A 25,759-nucleotide genomic window follows, 5' to 3' on the forward strand; every position below is an offset into this window, starting at 1 on the left:
AAAAAATAAAAACAAAAATATAAGTAAATAAAATAGTCTAGTGATGTAGGTCAGAGGTAAGAGGTCCCTGGCCTCAATTCCTAGTACCAGACAGAAACACACAAAAATTGAAGTTTATTATTCTTGTATGAATAGAATATTTTACCCATATTAAAAAGGTACAAGTAATTGACTTCTGTTGAAAAATTAGTTGCTTAAAATCAATTAAATTTTAACTAGATTTTTCTCCCATGAAGAAATATTAAAACTTATGATGAGAAATACAATATCTAAGCAAAACTGCCTAACATTTTATTGTAAAAAGCTACAAATTATGCTCCATTTAGTGGATAGAGCACTGGTCAAGTTTTTGGTTTTCAACAGAACCGCTGTCAACATTTCTGTCTTGCTGTGTTTTATTTTATTCCTCTAAAATTTTTATCAGTAAATAATGTGCAGTCATCCAGAAATTTGATTAAGATGGTGCATTCAGAATAAAGTCAGTACCAGTTCTTTATGGTTAGCCATTCTAGAAGCCGAAACCATTAAACTGATCAGGATTTGTGAAGCAGTTTACAGCCCAAGTCAGATGTTCACCACATCCCCCCCAAAAGTCAACATAACTCCTAGAGAATTTGATTGAACTTTGTTTCTTTTTACTTCCTTGTTCTCTTAAGGGCTTCCAATTTTTTACTTTTCCAGTTTATAAGAGTGCATATGTATAAACTCTTAAATATCTGCAGAAAATTATTTTAAAAGTCTCTGAATTTATTTTTAAAATTATTTTCCAAATATCTAACCAAGTTTTTTTAAAAAAATATTCTAATATTTATCAATTTATCATTGCAGAAGTGTTTTTATTCTTATTTTATATTGGAATGAAATTAAGAACTCAAGAAAAATTATTAAAAGCTAAGATTCCTCACCTTCAAAATTCAATTGAGAAAACAATACATTTTAATTTAAATTTTTAAATTTTTAAATTTTTTTTCAGGTTTGGGAATGGAACCAAGGGACATTTGACCTCCGAGCTACACCTTCCTGCCCCATTTTTTATTCTTTTATTTTGAAACTAAGTTGCAGAGGGCCTCACTAAATAGCTGAGTCTGTCCTCAAACGGCAATCCTCTGGTTTTCAGCCTCCCAAATGCTGGGATTACAAGCGTGTGCCACCATGCCCACCTTAAGACAATACATTTTAAACAAACCATCTTATACACTTGTCTAATTGATTTTATAAATAAAATGTCTGTTCTTCAAACCACATGTTAATAGATGTTTTTCTCTCAAGCTGAAAACAGCTGTTCTCCAGACTATTTCCAATGTAAAACCACCAAACATTGCATTTCCAAGCTGTGGGTTTGTGATGAGGATCCAGACTGTGCAGATGCATCAGATGAAACCAACTGTGGTGAGTGTTTGTTACTCTAGATCTTACCTTTTGGTATTTATGCATCGTCTGACATGGCCACAGTGGTGAGAATTTTGATACATTTCTGATGAAACTAAAGTCGTACATGAGAAATCTTTGTCTCTGTGTTCATAGAGTTATAACAAATAGATCTGGTATTTGACTGAAAACATAAGGGTGTAAGAAAGAGAAATGAGTGTTGCTTGATTCAATCCCAAACTGTAATGGACAGATCAAAAAGGCAGTTTAAAAACATTATCTTCCTAGATTAGCATCCAGAAATGGTATTAAAATATGATTAGAAACAAAGAAATACATTATTATATTGTTCCAGAATTCATTTTTATGCTTAACAGCATTAATGTCCACTTATTTAATGATTATTCTTTATTGTGAAACAGTGAAAAGAAATAAAAGCACTCTTTTGTTTTAGTAGATGACAATATTAACACTTATTTCTGAGATGTCAATATTTTCACTCAAATTATTTTATTTACAGCATTTCTTAAGATTGCCAAAATGGACAATCTTAAGAACAAAAGTGGGCATTTTGTTTAATATATTTTATTCCATTTTGAAGATGTCAAGAGTGAGATGGAAATGAAGAGTAGTTTTTATGTATAATTAATTCTGACAACATGTATTTAATATTAATTGAGCTTATTTTGTCGGTAGATATGTAGAGTTGGAAATATTAGAATAGATAAGAGCATTTAATATAGTAAATTAATCAGAAACAAAAAATTGTCCAAACTATACACAAAATGTCCAGACATCTTATTCATAATAGTTTAAAGATATTTTCTAGATTCCACTCTATTCTTATGATTTTCAGGGGAAAATGAAAATTAAAAAAAATTAGGTACCTTGCAAAACCATTTACATTGAACAGCACTTATGAGCTACATATATAATCACTGAAAATAGTAAGTCTTTAAGTTGTCTTCCTAACACCATCTTCCATATAATTTTGTTTTGGAGATATTCCCCCATTATGCTTTATCACAGTATTATAAAACTACCATTTGCCACTTTGTGGAATTAATCTTCACAAGTAATTCACAAGGCCTCAATTACATTAACTACAAATTTTTCTGTAGCCATGATTACTGACTTTAGTAGGCTGGTTTATGTTACTAATTTGCTTTGTTGTCATCTGCATTTTTGTTTGTGAATGCAGTCGAAAAATGACTTATTAACTTTATATTTTTTTGGCTGGAGAGCTACTTCAGTATTTTATTTTCCTACTCACTTTGGTATGATTTATCTGTTTTTAGTAGATTATATGGCTCAAACCAATTTTTAATCTATCCTTATAAATAATGACAATAATATCCAATACTTAGTTGGTGCTTAAGCACATGTCCTGGGAACAGAAAGGTAAGCTAATTTTTCTAAAGTCCCACAGCTAGTGAAACTTGGACTTCAATCTAGGATTGCTTGACACTGAAGTATCTGCTTTGAACTTCTTTGGAAATAGCGGGAATACACCTCATTCTTTCTATATAAACAGAAAAAAAATATTTAAATGTTTTTAATAGTGAGGTTATATAGGATTCTTCCAGCCGTAATACCGATATACATGCATATACATATTTACAGAAGGAGAAAAATAGGACTTTTATCATCTTACAAGTGTTAAACTCACTATAAAATTTTATAATGGGCAAATATTGATTTAAAGAAACATCTCTACATCTTATTTTTGTATAGTATTTCACGGTCTTTGTTTTTACAATTTCTTTATTATTTTAATGTACAATTTCATGCAGTTTCTAATGTCAAAACAGGCTAGTTAACTTTTCAATCTTATTAACCATTTCTTTTCAATTCTTTTTTATTAACATGTAATAATTGTACATATTTGTGAGGTACCATACGCTATTTCTATATATGTATAAAATATATACTGATCTATCAGGGTAGTTAATGATCAGCACTTTATATTTGGAGCCTTTGAGCTCCTTTCCTCTTCTTATTCATAAACATATAAATGCTTATTGGGAACTCTGGTCACCTACTATGACTTAAAACATTAAAACTAATTGCTTGTATCATTGTGTTTTGGTACCTGTTCTCCAAACTCCTTTTGTCTCCACTCTAGCCTCTTCTTTTTAGCTTCTAGTAATCAAATAACCCTAATGATGTGAAGGAAATAAAAGGCCGCTCCTTCCTTTTTCTCCTATCTTCAATAAATATGAATATATCACATATTTCTTCTAATTCTATAAATAGCTGTTCGATTTGTGATAGTTTCCCTTTGCTGTTTTGGTCGAGTAGACATAAGCATACTCCTTAAAGGTTAATTCTATCATACCAAGGCCTTATTGTCTCAATCGGTCATATGTGTTTGTTTGTGGGTGGACTAGAGCTGTCTAAAAAATTGCTATTTAACTATTTCATTGTGTCCTATGGTCCGAGGAACTAGCAACATGTAGATTAGACCTGTGTTGAGTGTCTTTTAAACTCTTCACTGCTGCGAGGCTTCAATTTGCAATCCTTTTTTGTTTTCCATGCTTCCTTACCAGTGCTAAGTTTAAGGGGAGATTCTCTTATAGTCTTAGAATTTACCTACACCTTAACTCTTCTTAGCATCAATATTCATATTTATGTGTAGTTCTATATTTAATTGGATTTCTTCATTTCCAAAGTAATAGCATTGTAATAAGTTCTCTGCTAACATATCCTAGCTGAAATAATTTTTGTCATGCTTTGCTCTGCTTTAAATTGTGTAAATAAAACCAATGTAGAAATGAAAGAGCACAAGAGAGAGACAAAAAAAAAAAACAAACGGAAGGGAGACAGAGAAAGAAACTATGGAAAAACAGAGCAAAGTAACTTAAAACAAAAAAAAAAAATACACATATAGTTTAGAGAATTAAATAACAATACTACTATAAGCCTGGTGTGGTGCTACATGCTTGTAATCCCAGCATTTGGAAGCTGAGACAGAAGGATCACGGTTCACAGACAGCCTCAGCTACTTGGTGAGGACCTTTGCAAATCAGTGAGATCCTGTTTTAAAATAAAGAGCTGGATGTGGTGGCTCACACTTGTAATCCTAGTACTTGGAGGGCTGAGACCAAAGGATCCCAGGTTCAGGTTTGAGGCCAGCCTGAGCTACTTAGTGAGGCCCTCTGCAACTTAGTGAGACTCTGCTTCACAATAAAGAATAATAATAGGACTGGGGGTGTATCGCTATGGTAGAATGACCCTGAGTTTATTCCCCAGTACCACAAAATAAATAAATAATAAATAAACAAATAAATAATAGAATAAAAAATAGAGCTGGGGGTGTACTTCGGAGGGATAATGCCCCTGAGTTCCATCCCCAGTATCACAAAAATAAATAAATAAATAAATAAATAACAATAATATAATTTTATTATTTAATGTTTATATTTACTGATATAAACTGTTTACTGAATTTAGCCCAGTATAATATTGGAGATCTTAAGGATACCCAAGTATTTAACAACTAACACTCAACCTCTAGAAAAATTTTATACTAACCTAGGATTTTAATAGGCTTTGAGTAGATTATAGTTTGGTAGTTCAAGCTTAATAAATTAGACCTGGTGAAATTTTACATATAAATTTAAAACTTAATTGTATAATTTCCCATCTTATTTTACCTAGTTTGAGATGATAAAATTTATGAATCTGTAGGAGGCCATGCTTGTCATTTATTAGTTTGAATGTTAAAAGACCCAGCTATTAAAGGTTAGTCTCTGGGTTGGCTGTATTGGGATGGGGTAGAAATTTGAGAGGTTTGCCTAATAGGATGTACAGAGGTCATTGGAATGTGCACTTGAAGGGAACTGTGGGTACCTGGTTCCTTTCTCCTCCTTGCTTTTGCTTCCTGGCTCTAAGATGAGCAGATTTGCTCTACCACCTACTCCTATCATGATGTGTTGCCTTGCACAGGCCAAAAACAAGAGGCCAACATTTTATAGACGTGCAACCTCCAAAACTGTGAGCTAACATAGCCCTTTTTCAGTTGATGATCACAGGTATTTGTTATAGTAATGAAAGCTTACTAAAATAAGCATAACTGAATTTAAATTCATAAATGCATCTTTTAAAACATCCTTCAAGTTGGGTGTCGTGGTGCATGGTTGTAATCCCAGCATTTGGGAGGATGAGGAAGAAAGATTGCCGTTCGCTGACAGCCTCAACTACTTAGTGAGGCCTTTTACAACTTAGTGAGACCCTGTTTCAAAATAAAGAATAAAAATTAGGACTTGGGATGTTGCTTGGAGGTAGAATGCCTTTGGGTTCCATCACCAGTAACACACATACACACACACACACACATACACACACACACACACACACACACACACACACAGCCTTTCAGTTCTATTTCTGTGTAAATAAATACTTCAATCAATGACATCTTCATAGTCATGGAAAGATAATTGCAGGTTCATTTGTAAATTGTGTTAAAAGAAAAACTTTAGGCAAATTAAATTTAGAAAACTTAATTTGAGTAAAATGTAATTCAGGAATCTGACAGCAATTAGAACCAGGAATGATTAATGGAGTTCCACCTAGCAATATGAGAAGGCAGTATTTATAGACAGAAAACGAGGGTGATACACAGGAAGAGACTAATTTATTGGAGATTGGCATTTGCCTTTTTTGTCCATGGTATGATGAGGCTTTATATGGAGATAGTCTGGTCAGTTGATTACCTGTAATTGGCTGAATCTTGGCTGGTATAATTTGCTGATACTAAGCTACATGTTATAAGTATATATATATTTTGGAATTTTGGTGATGCAATATAATTTTACATCATAGTAAAATTCAGAGTGGTATATATATTCATATATGCACCCAACATTTTTTAGCACAGTTTCCTTTGCACCTCATCCTGCTCCTCCTCTCCCCTCTCTGTATATGCTTATATAGTTTGTGATAGCTTCATTTATGGACATAATATTATTGGTCTATTTCCTTCTTTGAGTCTGCTTTTCTCTTTTCTCTTCCCGCTTTAAATCTTTTTTCAGCATTTTACTAGTCTTTCCCGTTGTTATCATGAAGTTTCTTTTCTTTTCTATTTTTCTCTAGCTTCTACATATGAGAAAAATCATATAGTCCTTGACTTTATGAGACTGGCTGATTTCGCTTATCATAATCTTCTCTAGTTCCATCCATTTTTCTTCAAATGATATAATTTTGTTCTTCTTTAAGGCTGAGTGAAACTCCATTGTGGGTATATAATCACATTTGCTTTATCCATTCAACTCTTTGCAGACATCTAGATTGGTTCCATAATTCGGCTATTAGGAATTATGCTGCTCTAAACATAGGTGTTGTCTTAACTTGTTTACAGTTAAGTTACGGTATGCTACATAAGAACTCAAAGTATGCAGGTAGCTTTAGGTCAAGTTTGATTTTACTTGGCAGTTGTTAATAGTTATCATAAAATTCCTTCGTGTTCTTTGTGATGTTTATTTCTTTATAACTCTATGACAGAAGAAAAACAAGTCTTTAAACATGTTTGTGCTCCTCCCTCCCACACACATTTTGATTACACTATAGATGCTGACTTCTCTCTATGACCCTTTCACTATTATAGTAAGGGACAAACTTTAAATTTGAATGCCTGACCAAACTTAAGCAGAATATAACAATTGTAGAACCTCTGGAATATTCATTAGAGAATTTCAACTTCAAACGGTCATTTCTACACTGGGAACTACTTGAAGATTTAGAGATTAGTCAGATCTGTGTTAGGTGGATACCTCTGCTTGGCACTCAGTGCCAAAGCTTTCTATTGACCATTTGATTCTTAAAGATGTTATTGAACCAGTGTCTTTCCATTATGTTCTCTCTCCTAAGTATGTAGTTTAGACTCTTAGTTCCCTGAAAACCTATACAATATTCAGTGATTATGTCAGTAATTTTCTAGGCTTTCCTGGTCAACTCTGCACTCACATGCCAACTTCCTAAAATATGATTGGTTGTTATTTTGTTTCGCCTCCTTCTCTATGATCTTTCATCTTCTGCATCCCTTCATATAATCTAGAATCCAGTGTCTCCATAGAGTGACTTGCCTCCAAATTGGTTCAGCTAATTTGCTGCTTTTGAGCCATCTTGATTTATAACCTGCTACTAGGCTAATTATCTTTAATTGATGGTTTAGCTATAATCTCCCTGGATAGGATATACAAGGGGAACTTGAACTTCCTTCAGGAGCTTTGTATTTTCTACAGCTGGTTTCTTCCAAAATGACACCAAACACATTCAGCACCAAAGATCCAACCAATAGACATACACTCTTTGTTTTCTTAATATGTGGCAGGTAACTTTGAATGAGGCTAATCAAATTATTAGAAAGTACCAGGTATAGTGGCACAAGCTTTTAATCTCAGTACTTAGGAGGCTGAAACAGAAGGATCACAGGCTCATGCCAGTCTTAGCTACTTAGTGAGGCTCTCTGCAACTTAGTAAGACCCTGTTTCAAAATAAAGAATAAAAAAGGGCTGGAGATGAGATGTAGCTCAGAGGTAGAATGCCCCTGGGTTCAATCCCTAGTATGGCAAAATATATACATATATACATATATGTATATATATGTATATATGTATATATATATTATTGTCTATATATATTTATATATATTAATGCCTATATATTAGAAAGTAACAAAATATATTTTAAAGATAAAGCAAGTATGTATTAAATTATAGAATATTTTTAAAATGTAAATCTGTACAGAAAGTTATATAGTACTTACCATATTTAGTAGATTTTAACATTTGGCCTAAATTATTTCCTTTGAAACATTCAAATCTCTACAATAACTCTTCTGACATTTCTCCCTCAATGCCTCCCACTATCATAAAGTGGCCATATAACATTTACATATATTTAAATGTTTTTATAATCTAAACCTTTATTAATATATCTACAAGCTAAGGAGATTTTTTAAATCGGTATTAATGATGTAATGGTGCCTATATTATTTGAAGTTTAATATTTTATAGTATTCTTTCATAGTAATATGCAAGCACAATTTATTAATTTATTTCCCTACTGACAATTATGTCTACATGTTACGATGATTGAACATGTGTTACCATTAGGCACAAGACATTTCATACAATAATCATGAAGTCTTGATTTCCTATTTTGATTCTCTGTCACCTTGTGTGAAAGTTCATTTAGAGCAGACATGATAACATCCAGAGGCAGGATTCTTGCAGCCCAATATTAACAAATAAATTTTATAGCAGAGGGAGGGTGTGGTATTAAAGAGGAAGTTTTTGTATTGATAACTGTAACTATAAATGCATATTTATGATTTTTAAACTTATTTATGAATTTAGTTATTTTTGAAAAGTTGTGTGATCTTACAATTGTAACAGCATTTAAGAAATGCTACTTTCACACCTTCAAAATAATCCATGCAGGAAGGTTTACTTCTATACACACACAAACAAATGATGTACTAAATTCTCTATCTTGGAAAGCAGTGCACACATTTTGTTAGAATGTCTGCTTAGTTTTAGTTTTTGTTTTGGGGTGTGTGTGTGTGTGTGTGTGTGTGTGTGTGTGTGTGTGTGTTTTAGATTATTTTCACACTAGTGATTGAGTCAAAGTGCATTCTCCCAAGCTACATCCTCAGCCCTTTTTTAAATCTATTTTATCTATTTTATTTATTTTATTTTGAAACAGGGTCTTTCTAAATTGGTGAGGCTTCCCTCAAACCTGTGATTTTCGTAGCTCAACTTCCCAAGTACTGAGATTAGAGGCATGCCCCAACATACCTGGCTTCTGGTTAATATTTTTAATCAGTGTTTCCAGGATTTAAGTATAGGTTGTAATTTTATGTAATGTATATTGTCTGGAAAACATGTCATCTGAACATCCTTAGATGCTTCTGTTCTGCTATGTGGCTCTGAATGTGGTGGTGACTTTGTAGGTGGAGCTGGTTCAGTGGGTGCAGTTGAAGAAAGCTGCTGGAATAAAAATTTCAGTTTCTAATCTATAGTACCACATTATCTTTATTCTTGGATAGAGAACTGGGATTGTGAGCCTCCATGTTGGCTTCCTAATTCACAAATTCTCTGGAAAGTTGTTGGTCTCTGCTGAGTGTGTGTTTGAGTCTGCAGCCAACACCATAGCCTGTGCTATGGATTGCAAACACTGCCATCACCACCTATTGTGGGAGCTAAGGCTTTAGTATACCTCCACGTCATCAATGTTGGTCTTTAGTTTTTGCCAATATCTGTAAACTCTGAAACCAACATTCTCCCAGTAAAATAAGATATGAAACCCTGGAAGTTTCCTGGGTCTTGTGAGGATTCTTGGATACCACCTTGTGCTTATTATACATGCTGCTACCAACCCAAATGTCAAATAAAATGACACAAAATAGCTCCTCAATGTTGTTGACTGTGGCATGCACCTAACACTGGTTGCTCTTCCCAGGATAGAGCTGGGCCAGCATGACAGTCACCTTCTCAATGTTCCTGGCTCATCCTGTGTTGATCTGTTTGCTGCCCTCTCTGCAGCTGTTCTTATACCAATGTCTCGCAGATGTGTGCTCCCTCCCTCTTCACTCAGCTCCACTTTGTGGTCCCTGCTCACTGTCTCTCAGAATCCAGAAGTGACTTTCTATTTTCTACCTGTCTGAAGGATGCTTCTGCATCCTATCTTACTCAATATTGAGGTAAAATTTGCCTAGTCCACATTTGGAAAAAGATATGGAACAGTATAATGTTTCAGGGAGAGAAACAAAAATCCCATCATTTTATAGAAATATAAATGGTATTTATATTTCTATAAAATAAGTATAGAATTTTTTCATCCTATACTTATTTGTCCACAAAGGAGAGATGAAAAGGCACCTTGAGATGTTATTAAAATAACCCAAGGAATTGTTATCTCTCACAACATATTTGGATATATTACTTAGCATATAAGTGCCAAGGGAGTTTATGTGGTCATGTTCAATACAACTCTATAATTTTTAAAAATAATTATATAATCCACATTTCTCCTTTAAAATCGGATGTGTACATCTGCCATCATCTTTTGTAATGGAAGCTTTTCTAAATAATAATTTAGCTTCTCTTCTTCTGTATTAATTTTATGACTGTTTCTTCAAGCTCTGTGAAGAATGACAGTGATTTTTATGGGGACTGCATAGAGTCTGTAGATCACCTTTGATAATATGGCCATTTTCAGAATATTCTGCCTATCCAAGAATATGGGAGGTCTTATTATTTTTAAGGTCTTCAAATTCTTTAATTTTATAAACAAAATTTATACCAATCTTACTAATGTACAAGGAAAGAAGAAGGGTGGGGTGGGAAAGGATATATATCAAATGTTGTATACAGGTATGTTTGTATCACTCTGAATCTCACTATGATATAGAATTAAAATGCAATAAAAAAGTATGTTTTTGTGGTACTGGGAATGTGAACCCAGGGGCATTCTACCTCCAAGCTACAATCCCAGCCTTATTTTTTTTTTATTCTTTATTTTGAAAAAGGCTCTCAGTTTCAGAGCTTCACTAAGTAGTTGAGGCTGTCCACAAACCATGATCCTCCTGTCTCTGCCTCCTAAATGTTGGGATTACAAACTTGCGCCACCACGCCCAGCCTAAAAAGTATTTTTTTAAATTTAGATATGGTAGTATAAACCTATAATTTCAGTACTTCGTAGTCTGAGATAAGAGGACCCCAGGTGCAAGGCCAGCCTCATCAACTTAATAGGACCCTCAGCAATTTGACAAGACCCTATTTCGAAATAGGCTGGGGACATAGCTTGGAGGCAGAATGTCCCTTGTTTCAGCCTCTACTACCAAACAAAGTATATATTTAAAAAAAATGATAAAAAGAAAACCTTTTAAGTAATAATTTAGCTTCTGGTACATTTATAAACTTCTAAAGAAGTTGTAATTAAAATAAATTAATTTTACCAAAAACTAGGTAATTTTAGAAAATTATTTCATATGTGTAAGAAAGCTCTTGTTAATTCAGTAATATATTTTATACTATATTGCTATACTATATTTTATACTATATTGCTAAATTTAATGGTAAAGTTTTTGCTATGCTATATTTCTCTCATCAGTTTGCTTTGTAAATTTAATCGTTTCTCCTTTTTCTGTCAATGACATTTGTTTGTGTTTGTGTTTGTGTGTATAAAATATTGTGCTTCCAGTTAACCCTTTGTGGGAGCAGTTAGCTATATAAATGGAATACCAAAATTACTTTTATCTTTTATGTAACAATGAATGACCTAAGCCAGGCTTGGTGGCCCATGCATATAATCTCAGTACTTGAGAGGCTGAGACAGGAAGATTGTAAATTTGCAGCCAGTTTCAGCTACTTAGTGAGGCCCTCTGCAACTTAGTGAGACCCTGTTTCAAAATAAAGAATAAAAATATAGGGCTGGGGGTACCATAGAGGTAGAATACTGTAAAAAGTAAATAAATATAAAAATTAAAAGAATGAATGTCTTGCATGTGAATCATTAGGTAGTTAAGTAGTCTAATAGAATGAACACATTTAGTTTATTCTTTATTTTCTTCTAGAATTAAGTAGTTAAGTAGTCTAGTGGAATGAACACATTTAGGGTTTTTATTTTCTTCTATTTTTCTTTTAGATGTCATGATATTGACTTCAATAACTTTCATGTATTGGCTGTCTCTCCACCACAAAGATGTGCAATTATTTGTTGATAATTTTTTCCTTATTTTTTTTCCCTCTAAACAAGAAGCAGAAACCGTGAAGTTCAAATTTTGCTGTACAAAGCTAATAAGTAACCTGGAAAATGAGGCAGCAGGCATTTCAAATATTCTAGTCTCTGGATAGGTCTGTAGTTGCAGCCATGAGAAAAAAATAGCTTTTTATTTTTTTTCCAGTAGGGATTAAAACTGAGATCACAAAGAACCCAATTTGATTTAATAAGATGGCTGGGTTGATGTTGTTGAATTTTTTGAAAAGACATTGAGTCAGGAGTTTAATATCCTGTGATATTTTTGTTTGAGAAACTTTATCTTTGTCATACTGGTTTTCTTATCCTTTGCCAATTATATTTAGTTCTCTAAAAGTACAGAATAAAAGGACCCACATACAAACACTCACAAACGTGGCTGCAGATTTATACTAGAATGTGCCAAGAATAGATTTAGACCCTTTATGGAAAAAAACCACTAAAAACAAATGAGAAATGTAGAAGTTTAAAAATATCTGCCTCCTGAGGCCTAGTTTTGGAAAAAATAACATTTGTCTTTATTTTAGTTTATAAGATTTTGTTACATAAGATTTTATACGAGTACCCTTTGGGTGAGCCATTTCCATAGAGAATAATTCTTTCATCTGTTTTTTCAGATGTTATTCAATTTTGGCTTAGTATGATTATGTGATTAAATTGTATGTTAATGAAGAAAAGTAATTACAATGAAGGCTTATATTGCTTTTTTTTTAACCACCATCCCATGGTATTATATCTATGTGTAGTTGAGAAAAAAACGATTTTTAAATCTTTTTTTTTTCTTTTTTTTTGGAGGGTCTGAAGATGGAATCCAGGGGCATTCAACCTCCCAGCTACACCCTCTTCCTAGGTTGTTTTTTTTTTTTTTTTTTTTTTTTTCTTTTTGGTGGTACTGGGGTTCCTAGAAACCCTTCTACCTCCGGGCTATACTCCCGGACCCATTTTTATATTTTTATTTGGAAACAGGATCTCTTAAGCCAGCAAGGCTGGCTTTGAACCTGCATGATCCTCCTGTCTCTGCCTCGCAAACGCGGGGATTACAAGCGTGCGCCACCACGCCGGGCTTCTCTTCCTATTTTTTATTCTTCAGTTTTAAACGGGGTCTCACTAAATTGCGGGGGGCCTCATTAAGTAGCTGCGGCTGTCTGTGAACCGTGGTCCTCAGTTGTCAGCCTCCCAAATGCTGGGATTACAAATGTGCACCACCACACCCGGCTTGATTTTTAAATATTTTCTGATAAAACTTAGATTTGTGCTTATAAGTTAAAATCAGTTTTTAATATTTCATTTATGAAAAGACTATCAATTGTAATTCATTACCACATTATGATATCGATATTTTAAATTATAATAAGAATAAATAATAACAATCTTATATCCATATTTCAACAGGAGGTGACAGAATTATCTTAAACCAAATTCTACATCACCTCTACTTCTATTTTCATTATTTTCCACATTATTTTTCATATAAACAGTGGGTTAATGATGAAAAATCTAGTCCAAGCTTGGCATGGTGGCATATGCCTATAATCCCAGTACTTGGGAGGCTGAGTCAGGAGAATCATGGGTTTGCAGCTAGCTCTAGCAAATTAGTAAGACCCTATACAACTTAGTGAAATCTTTATATCATTTTCAAATTAAAAAACAAAAAGGGCTGGGATGTAGTTCAGAGGTACAGTGCCCTTGGGTTCAAGCCAGTAAAACACACACACACACACACACACACACACACACACACACACGTAGTCCAAAGGTGTTGCATTCAAGGCCATCCATATTAGACTTAGTGTACATCAACTTTATCATTTATACACTCTCTGTTCAGTATACAGAAATAACAAAACTGCTAATAAATGATACTTGTAACTCTAGAATAGATATTTTCTTCTTTTATATTTTCTGAATATAGTAATGAAGTAAAATTGATAGTCTCATAAATCACTTTGTTAAGTCTGTACCCTATACCCAATGCCCTTTGGGTAAAAGATATTTAACTGAGTCAGAGAAAGGATAATTGAGAGTTACTGACATAAAATATATACAAAAGTAAACTTTATTTTTTACCATATCCTTTTTTGGAATGCCTGAAAAAATAATTAGCCACTTAGTCATTCTTTTTTTCTTTTCTTTTCTTTATTCTTCTCTTTGTGTGTGTGTGTGGGGGGGGTACTGGAGTTTGAACTCAGGGATGTGTTATCTCTGAGCTACCTCCCCAGTCCTACATTTTATTTTGAAGCATTATCTCACTCAATTGCTGATGCTGGCCTTAATCCTGTCATCTTCCTGTCTGGGCACCCAAGAACTGAGATTATAGGTATATATTACCATTACTGGCTAGTCTTTCCTGGATTAATAAACATGAATATACTTTAATTTGGGAATTATGTATTTACTTCTTCCTAAAATTTTTCTAGTGATAGGTCCTTTCTTATTTATTTGTTTATTTTTGCTGTACTGGGGATGGAACCCAGGGGCACTGTACCTCCAAGCTATACCCACAACCCTTTGATAGGTCTTTTATGATTTTTAAAAAAGATAATGTTTTGTAGTTAGGTTGCATTCCCTGATAATGATACACCTCTCTCTCTCTCTCTCTCTCTCTCTCTCTCTCTCTCTCTCTCTCTCTCTCTCTCTCTCTCTCTCTCTCCTTTTTTTGTAATAAGTACAGAACAAGAACAGAAGTATTTGTAAGGAATATAGACATTTCTCACATACTATACAAGCCATTTAAGAATCTGTAATAGTGCTAATAGTGCTTTTTTTTGGGGGGGGGGTACTCAGGATTGAACCCAGGGGCCTTCTACCTCATTTCCAGATCTATTTTATATTTTATTTGGAAATGGGGTCTCACTAAACTATTGAGAGTCTCACTAAGTAGCTGAGGCTGGCTTTTAACCTGGGTGATCCTCCTGTCTCAGTCTCCCAAGTACTGGGATTACAAGTGAGTATCTCCATGCCTGGCCGGTAATAGTGATTTTTAAAATGATTTCTGATGCTGGTTGTGATGGCGCACACTTGTAATTTCAGCACTCATGAGACTGAGACCAGAAAAGCACAGTTAACAGACAGACAGACAGACAGCCTCGGCTACTTAGTGAGGCCCTCCGCAAATTAGTGAGACCCTGTTTCAAAATAAAGAATAAAGAAATAGGGCAGAGGGTGTAGCTTGGAGGTGAAATGACCCTGAGTTCCATCCTCAGACTTGCAAAAATAAATACATAAATAAAAAATAAATAAAATGATTTCTGGATTATGATCCTATTAAAAATTTTCTCCCAGTATGAATAAAGAGTAAATAATATTGGAGACTTGTTAGTAGAGAGAATCAACTCTGTAATTATAAACATTCTTATTAATTTTGGATCAATAAATTGTTATTAAATAGCTTAAAATATACAGCTATTGAAAATAGATTATTTCAGTATCCTTTGAAATATTCAGTATGTTTTCAAAACTACTTTACAGAAGGGAAAGTTACTAAAACTGTGCCTTGTTTCAATTTCTTAAAAACTTTAATAATGAGAAAACATTCTGTTTTATTTTTTCTATCATGGAACTCGGTAATTGACCAGCTAGCTTGATTTATCCATATATTTTTTGAGTCTTGGCACTAAAATCTTCATTTGCTGGCACAGAAACAAATGCAAAAAATGAACAAGCAATATATATAAATACATACAAACACACACTAGCTTAGAATATTTAAACCAAAAGCAATTACATGTGACATCATTTCCAAAGGTAAGGACAATCTTCCAAGACTTATTAGTGTGGGGTTGGTGATGGTTTTACCAAACTTAAATTTCAGAGCTTTTTACTTGCTGTTTAGTTTTTACAACTAGAATTTACTGTTACTTGAGAGTGCAAAATTATCCATCCTCTTAGTTTCATTTTTTTTGGCATGGTGCTGTGAATCAGTAACTTTCAGCATCTTACTGACTGACAGATGGAGAGTGTTCAGGGACGAAGGCGCAAAATGAACACAGAATGCATTTCTATGTTACAATAAAAGAAAGGCCACAATTAACAAGTCCACTGGGATCCATTCACAGTATGAGTGTTGTTGTAAAGTTCATTGAATTGTAGCTTAGAAAAATAGCTATTAATGTCATTAGGATAAAGTAGGACCATATCTGTCATACCCAATATACACAAACTGAAATAACTCCTTTAACGCTAGATAAAAGTACTCATTCTATAAGTTAGGCTATTTTCTTCTTTTTAGCCTTTCTAATAAAAATTGTGAGTTATCTACCACTGTCCTTTGTATAAAAATCTTTTGTTTTAAGGATCTCATAGTAGACTTTTTTTTTTTAACCAAAATCCCCAGCCAAGTAACCTCACTACAAGGCTATACTTTTCTTTTGGTTATTCAGCTTTATATCTCTCCCCTGAAGCCTAACCAGTTTCTGTGCTTTGGTTTTACTCTATGACAACAATTTTTAATCAGATAATGTCCCGATTATCTTACTAGTCTCTATTACTATATGCTTGCTTTCATATTATAATTATAGTCAACTAGAAGCAAATAAAACCTCTATTTACAATATCCTTATTCTACTTGCATGACTCCCTCCTCAAATTTTAGAGGTTTTCCATAATTTCTGCCAGATTATCAATATCATACATTTATACACTTCTATACTGTTGCATTTGTAAAGGACCCAATGAAGAACACTATTGCCCCTGTTATCCAACTGTAAGTTTCATAGGATGATTCTTCATATCTTCTGTTCCCTAATATATACTGAGTACCTAATATAAACTCTCACAAACGAATATATGAGAAATGAGTGAAGTAAAGAAAATGTCGTTGGGCTTGGTGGTGTAAACTTGTAATCCCAGCTTTTGGGAAGTTGGGACAGGAGGATCACAGTTCGCGGAGAGCCTCAGTTACTTAGTGAGGCCCTCTGCAAATCAGTGAGACCCTGTTTCAAAAGAAAGAATAAAAAATAAAGCTGAGGGTACAGCTTGGAGGTAATATGACCCTGGGTTCCATCTCCAGTACTGCAAAAGAAAAAGCAGATTTTAGTTTATTTAGCCAAATAGAAATTTCCCACATAAATTTGAACTTGGGGACTCTAAGTTTCCATTGTGTGTGTGTGTGTGTGTGTGTGTGTGTGTGTGTGTGTGTGTTTCATCTTATGTAAGTACTGCCTTCCAATGATTCCAACTGTGTGGGTTTCATTAGTGTACAAAATTGACTTGTAAACATTTGTGATGTATAGAACTTCTGACATTCTGTCAAACCTGAACAAAAAGATGAACCTCTTCACCCACAAGAGGGAAAGTGTGCTGAGCCCAGGCACTGGGCAGGTTCATGAAAACAGTCCATAAACTCTGGGGTTACCAGGTGCAGAACTCCATTCTTTTTATTTATTTATTTATTTATTTATTTATTTATTTATTTATTTATTTTTTGGTGGTACTGGGAGTGGATCCTAGGGGCTTTTCTACCTCTGGGCTATACTCACAGACCTATTTTACACTTTATTTGGAAACAGGGTCTCACTAAGTTGCTGAGAGCCTCACTGAGTACCTGAGGCTGGTTTCGAACCTGTCCAATCATCCTGTCTCAGCCTCTCAAGCTCTGAGATTACAAACTTGCACCACCACGCCCAGCTGCAGAGTTCCACTCTTAATTCTAACATTTATTCATTGGGAAGATTTGTTCAGGTCTCTACTATTTATTCATTTATAAATGTCATAATATTTTTTGACAGAAGAATGATAATGAGGTTAAAATAAATAAATAAATAAATATATATATATGAATATCTAGGACAAAGGAGAACCTCAAAACTCCCTTTTGCCTTTTATGTGAGCACCTTTTGCACAATAATCAGCATTGGTATGGGCTAAAATACTCAATTATTCATCTTGTAATAGAGTCAAAGACAAACAAAAGATTAAGGAAATAGTGTATATTTTTATGTCAATGAAAAAGTAGAATGATTTTATGAAGTCCTTTATTTTTTTGTCAGGAGAGGAGAAAGGTAATACATAAGTATAAATAATTTAGAGTTCATAATGTAAGATAAAATATGTCCAATATAACTATAAATGTTAGAGTCCATGTGATATATGAATGTTTAGGTTCTGTATAGTTTTTACAAAATTTTAAAATCACAATTCTGTGTATGTACTATATTTCTCTGAGTCTTGTTTGTAACAACTTTATTGAAGTATTACTGACACATAGTAAATTATAACATATAAAATGTACAATTTGGTAAGTTTTAACAAATGGAAATGAAACTCATAAAACCATCACTGTAATCAAGAAAATGAACACACTTAGCACCTCTAGACATTTCTTTTCCTGCATTTCTTCCTGCACAGGCCCACAACTCACTGCTTTCAGCCACTGTAGACTAGTGTGCACTTACATATAACTAGAGTAATGACAGTATGAATTCATTTTGTCTGGCTATTTCACTCTTTTTCACTTTTACACTCAATTATTTTTTTTAAGATTTGTTCAGTATTGATGGTTATTTCAAATATCCAAAACTTTATATTGATGAAAAGGATTCTATAATCTGGATACACCATAATATTATTTTCCATTTACTAAATTATAATAATTTGGGTAGACTCCAGTTTCAGGATATTACAAATCAAACTGCTATGAGCATTTATATGTTAGTATTTATATGAACTCATGACTAATTTAGGAGTAAAATCTGCATCATATGATAAGCACTTTCACTTTTAACAAAAATATCAACTCATTTCAAAGTGGTTGTATATTTTTATATTTAGGAACTATATTTCTTCCACATCCTTGTCAATATTTGGTACTTTTCAACTTTTAAAATTCTAATAGAGCCAAGCGTGGTGGCACAAGCTTGTAATCTACGCGCTTGTGAGGCAGAGACAGGAGGATCGCGCAGGTTTGAAACCAGCCATGCTAGCTTGAGAGACCCTGTTTCCAAATAAAAATATAAAACAAAATAGGTCTGGGAGTATAGCCCAGAGGTAGAAGGGTTTCCAGGAACCCCAGTACCACTAACAAAAAAAATGAATAGATATGTAATAATATCTTGTAATTGAATTTATATTTCAGTAATAATTAAATATTTGACCATATTTTTATATATTTATTTGATATCTATATTTTTAAGTGATATATCTGTTCAAATCATCTTCCTATTTTTGTGTGTGTGTGTGAGTCTGGGGACAGAACTGAGGGCATGCCATCTCCAAAGTACACGCCCTGCCCTATTTTTTATTCTTTATTTTGAAACAAGGTCTCAGAGTTGCAGAGGGCCTCACTAAGTAGCTGAGGCTGTTTGCGAACCAAGATCCTCAGGTCTCAGCCTCCTGATTGCTGGGATTACAAACATGCACCACTCTGCCCAGCCATCTTCCCATTTTTTAATTTACTGGATTGTATATTTTTGTGTTATGGGTTATTGAAAATTATATATATTGAAATTCTAGTTATTTTTCAAATAAATGTCTTTCAACTCTTTCTTCATAGGCTGTGCCCTATCTTTTCATTCTCTTTCTCCCTTTGGATTTAACTTGTTCTTCTTGTTCTAATTTATTATCGTGAGGAAAGCTGAGGTCATTTCTATAAAACCTTTTTTCTAATACACATAAATATTTCTTTGTATAAATTTCTACCTTCTTTAGAAATATGTCACATATTTTATGTATACAAATGTATGTAAATACATATATATGCATATACATGATTTTATTTTTAATCTGTTCTCACTACTTGCTGACTTCACCTTTTACTTTTTCATCATATGGTCTATATAGAGGCATATTGCGTCGTTTGAAATTGATTAGGGAAATTCCAGATACTTACCTCTAATTTAACTCCATTTGTGTTTAGAATATATATTTGCAAGATTTGAATCCTTTAACATGTAGAGGAACTTCTTTGTTGCCCAGAATGTGTTCTGTCTTGATAATAGTTCCATGTGTATTTGAAAATAAAGTATTCTGCTGTTCTTTTTTAAAATTTTTATTTATTGATTTATTTATTATTATTATTATTTATTTATTATTTTTTTGGTTGTACTGGGGTTCCTGGAAACCCTTCTACCTACGGGCTACACTCCCAGACCTATTTTATATTTTTATTTGGAAGCAGGGTCTCTTAAGCCAGCAAGACTGGCTTCAAACCTGTGCGATCCTCCTGTCTCCCCCTCCAAAGTGCGGGTATTACAAGTGTATGCCCCCATGCCTGGCCTTCCGCTGTTCTTGAGTAGAATGGTAAATACATTTCAATAAAATCAAGATAAGTGATGGAGCTTTTATACCTTGATGATTCTATGTGTACTTATGATATTTGTTATAAGTTGAATATAAAATGTCTACCTATAATTATACATTTGTTTTTTAATCTTTGCAATTATACCAGTTTTTATTCCCAATTTTAAATTTGTTGTTGGCACATAAACTTTTAGATTTTTATTTCTTTGGTTGAACAGACTCATTTATCATGCGGTAAAGAACTTTATCCCTTGTAATATTTTTTTGCTCTAAAATCTAATCTCTTTCATACCATTATAATCTTTTCAGAACTCTTGATTATTAATGATTATAGAATATCAATAGTCTGTATTTTGGCCTATTATTGAGTGTTCAAAAATTTTCCCCATTATAGCAGTGCTCTGAACTAACTTTGGATGGTTAGATATATCTATATTTTGTATCTATTTGTTCTACAAGAGAGGCTAGATCATGATGGGTTATTTCAAAATCTAGACATTTATGTATTAGGAAAATAATAAGAGTTGTGGTTATCTACATACCAAGAGACCAATTCAACACTGCAGCGTATCTGCTTTTGAAGGCAATCGGTATCCTTGGTGAGAGGCTGATAGCCAAACATGAATTTGTGATGGCAATAGCAGATATAAAGCCCACTGTGGCAAGCCTCTTCTCAGCACAGCTGCTGCCTTAATTACTTAGAGAGAACGTGGTGAAATAGAAAGGAACTATGTGGGGGCCACGATCTGGGAGACTATGGGCATAGGCAAGATCTCTGCTTGTGTTTGGGATTCAAGGCAGATTTTGAGAAACGAAGCACAGAATCTATGGCAAGTAAAAATTGGAAGCATCCTCTGCATCTTATGGGAGAACCCACCCCTTTTTCATATAGGCACTGCCACACTCTGGATATGTTTTTATTGAATAAGTTATTATTGCCAAACATGGTGATACATGCCTGTAATCCTAGTACTTGGGAGGCTGAAACAGGAAGATCACAGGTTTGAGGGCAGCCTCAGAAATGTTGCAGGACTTTCGACAACCTAGTGTGACTCTGTTTTAAAAAATAAATAAGTAGCCGAGCGTGGTGACGCACGCTTGTAATCCCCACGCTTGGGAGGCGGAGACAGGAGGATCGCGCAGGATCAAATCCAGCCTCACTGGTTTAAGAGACCCTGTTTCCAAACAAAATATAAAATAGGTCTGAGAGTGTAGCCCAAAGGTAGAAGGGTTCCATCCCTAGTACCAACAAAAACTAAAATAAAATAAATAAATAAATAAATAAATAAATAAATAAATAAAAGTGCTTAGCATATAGTACAGAGATGGAATACACCCCTGCTGGTTCACTACCCAGTACCACCAAAAAAAGAAAAAAAGAAAAAAATCACTATTTTATACAATTGATTTTTGGAAGCATTGATTGTTTAGATGATTTAGGCTAACCAGACCAGAATAACGAAGGTAACGTTATTATGTTTTATTCTTATGGGAGGTCCTTTGCCAGCAATTTAGTTGTTTACATGACAGTGGAAGTTGAGATGAATCAGTATGTTTTAATTGTCTTCACAAGCGAAAGTTAACAAGTTTTCAGTAAAGAAATGATGTAGACTGGTGTGGTGGTACACGCCTTTAGTCCCACTTCAGAGACAGGAGGACGACAGATTCAAGGCCTTCACAAATCAGTGAGATTCCTCAGCAACTTAGCAGAGACCCTGTTTCAAAATAAAAATAAAATAGCACTGGGAGGGTAGCTCAAAATTAGAACGCCTCTAGGTTCAACCTCCAGTACCAAAAAAAAAAAAAAATGATGTGTGTTTTTGTGTTTCTACAGTTAATGAGATGTTGGGGTAATATATAGAGGAAAATATAACACGTGATGTATGAATGTATTAATGTATCACTTTGAATCTCACCATGATGTATAATTACAATGCACCAATAAAAGTATCTTATTTTATTTTATTTATTGATTTATTTTTTTGGCGGGTCTGGGGATGGAACCCAGGGGCATTTGACCTCCGAGCTACACCTCCTGCCCTATTTCTTATTCTTTATTTTGAAACCGGGTCTCACTGAGTTGCAGAGGGCCTCACTGAGTAGCTGAGGCTGTCCGCGAATCCCGATCCTCTGGTCTCAGCCTCCCAAATGCTGGGATTACAAGCGTGCGCCACCATGCCCGGCAATAAAAGTATTTTAAAAGAAAATCTTTAGAGAATATTTCAGGAGAGACATGATCTATTTTTCAAGAGTCAAAGCAAACTTTCTAAGAATTTAATCACATTAGAAATGGGATTCCCTTCCTACCAGGAAGCAGACAAAACATTTGCAAATATTCTGAAAGGACCAAGGTAATTAAGCACCAAGATCTCCTACTGAGGTGGAGATGATATTTTGCTTAATGTGGAACAAATAGTTTGCAAATGACACCATAACAAGAGTGGTTACTGGTATGTGAATGTCTGCCGAATGAATACAAATAATTTTACAATCTAATTTTTTCCTTCAAAAATGTTTTTAATGGTGTGTGTGGTATAATATTTTAAATGATCAATACCTTTTTTAAGATGCTTTTAGTTTCAGGTGAAGATTGTACCTTCCGTTCTCCAGGTAAATGTCAGTGAGGAGAAGGTAAAATTGTCCAACTTCTGCCATCCTAGCTGCAGTTCTACACTTAGCAACCAACCACACAGATTCTTACTGACAAATTTTCTATTGGAAACCTCAGTTCAATTTGTCTCTAAGGGGATTTTCTCTAAAGCAAACATTATTAAACATTGGCAGAGAAAAAAAAGCCAATGTTAGTACATCTGGAGAACATAAGAAATTTGAGACTGAAGATAAAGGATTAAGATGACTTTATTATTTTGATGACTTGATTTGTTTTCTTAGGTTTCTAAATATAATCTTGGGAATATCAGTTCAATATAGTAGAATTGTGTGCATGCGCATGTGTTTATAAGTGTAAGTATATTATAGTTATTTTATTTGAAGCTAAAACAGTAGAACTAGCCTGCTATTGTTATGCTTTCTAAAAATTTGTCACGTTTTGAGCTTTCTTAAAACCTATTTTTACTACAAAATGTCTCTGCCTTTGCACTATAATTGTTTTGTAATTTTTGTGACTGGGGATTAAATTTAGGGTTGGTTTACAACTGAATTATATCCTCTATTCCTTTCTATTTTCTACTGTGAAATACATGCTTGCTGAATAATCACTGACCTGCTTCAAATCTGTAATCTTTCTGTCTCACTTTCCCAATTACTGGGATTACAAGGATGAGCCACTGCACTTTGCTCCAATATAGGTTTTTAAAAACTCACTTTCCTCATATTCTGTCAAATAATTATGCTTAGTTGAATGTTAAAATGGGAACATATTTTTAAGACCTTTAAATATTCTGCCATTTCTTTATAGAATAAACATGTTTCAAAAATTCTCATGAAAAATCATTCAGTTAATTAAATTGACAGAACTGAAAAGGATATAAAATCATCCAAATAGTCAAATAGATTCATACATTCCATATTAGTCATATAGAAGGATGCAAGAAAAAAACAGCAAATAAATTGGCATTATGGTTTACTGGTCATGCAATATCAACTGTGTAAAAATCTTCATAATTTTCATTTTTAGACTAAAAAATGAACATATTTATCATAGAGTTTTTATGAAGTTTAAGCAAAATTTTTCTGAAAATAATTTACATTATATCTGACACAGAGTGGGTGTTTTTTTAAGTGAAAATTTTCTTCCTTCTGAAAACTAGCTCTGAGTCAATAGAACACCGGTGCTTATTTAGAAATAGAAGAGAAGTACTCTGTTTTCACATAGTGTACTTCTTGGTCAACATTCTCTTTGATATAATCCAAAACAATTGACCACACAATTTAGAGGAAGGAGATTTATTTTCTCAGTTTTCTTGGAGATTTGAGATCAGTCTCTGTGAGGCCAGGGAGCATAGATCTCTGAGCATAGCCGCAGGAAGCAGAGAGAGCAATCACAGAGGTTGGAAATAAGAAAGAGCCATAAAGCAATTACCAGTCTAGGTTGCCAGTCAGTTAATATACTGATGAAATTATAACCATTATAATGTATCTATATTAGCCCTGAGATCTTCATGGAACATATATTTAGCTATAGATTAGATTTGATGTATTTCTGTATTTGGATACATATTTTCCACACTATACTTGATATTGTTCATTTACCTATGTATTTATATTTTCTATTTCTATTTAACTAATTTGGAATTACCAAGAAAAGGATTCTTCATGAAGCCATGTTGAGTAGAGAAACTTAGAAGTTGGTCATCACCAACGCAATTAGAATTGTAAGGTGAAGAAGTCATTGAGTAATTTTTAGAGTTATATTTTCTTTGATGAATTTTGTGAAGAATTTATAGGGAAGAACATTCCTGAAAAAGAGTAAAATGTGGAGGAAGCTATTGATATATTACCTCTCCTGAGTCTATTGTTCATCATTCACTTTGTCACCAGATTTTGGTATTTTTTGGATCAGCCAGTTTGAATGAAGGCTTTATCTAAAGATATGGGCCAAGGAAAGATGAAGATGTGGTTATTAAATATAATAAAGAGTAACTACAAATCAATAACAGAAATGATAAAATATCTTTGGTGGTATAATACCAAAAAGTTTTCCTATATTTATTATGACTATAAACTCAGATTCTTTATTTGTACTCAGGCTTCCTTTTTTATTTTTATTTGAGAACATATAGGCTTGGAATTTTAAGTTAATGTATCAGGTTCTTTCCTGGAAATGATCATAAATGGTAAAAGAACAGAAATTGGAGTGACAGGAAGAGAAGAGAAGATGATTAGGTTAACTGAGCTCATGTAATATTCAAGCTATTATTTTATAGTTCTCAGCAAAATCTTGGAATTAGGTGATATTGAGCTCAGGCATGGTGGCTCATACCTGTAATCCCAATACTTTGGAGGCTGAGACAGGAATATCGCAGGTTCAGGACCAGCTTCAGCAACTTAGCAAAACTTTCAGCAAATTTGTGAGACCTTATATCCAAGTAAAAATTGAAATAAGTCTTGAGGTGTAGTTCAGAGGTAGAATGCCTCTGGGTTAAATTTGCAGTATTAAAAATAGATTATATTGATATTATATAGTTTTTGTTATTGGTATTTTTATTTAACTAATCAGAAAAAAGAGAAAAAGCACTAAATTCATTTCATACAGTGATGATGATTAAGCACAGATTTTTTCACTCTAGAGTCTCACATTTTATTTTTTGAATATTTTATATATTATTTGTACTTGTATTGGTGCATTTTAGTCTCATATCATAATATAGTTCACAGTGTAATGACATACATACACATAGCACTTTGTGGGCATTGATTTGAACGCAAGTCT

General features: G+C 33.6%; 1 protein-coding gene across 1 annotated transcript in view; it reads left to right on the forward strand.

Moving 5' to 3' along the window:
- LRP1B (LDL receptor related protein 1B) overlaps nucleotides 1-25,759 on the forward strand; it is a 1,956,425-nt gene that overhangs the window by 1,741,090 nt on the left and 189,576 nt on the right. Inside the window, exon 66 of the mRNA XM_080689945.1 lies at nucleotides 1,270-1,389. Within this exon, the coding sequence (XP_080546071.1) occupies nucleotides 1,270-1,389 (120 nt within the window). The remainder of the gene's footprint in view (nucleotides 1-1,269; nucleotides 1,390-25,759) is intronic.

Source organism: Muscardinus avellanarius, assembly GCF_963383645.1.
Source record: "Muscardinus avellanarius genome assembly, chromosome: 2".
In the NCBI taxonomy this organism is placed as follows: domain Eukaryota; kingdom Metazoa; phylum Chordata; class Mammalia; order Rodentia; family Gliridae; genus Muscardinus; species Muscardinus avellanarius.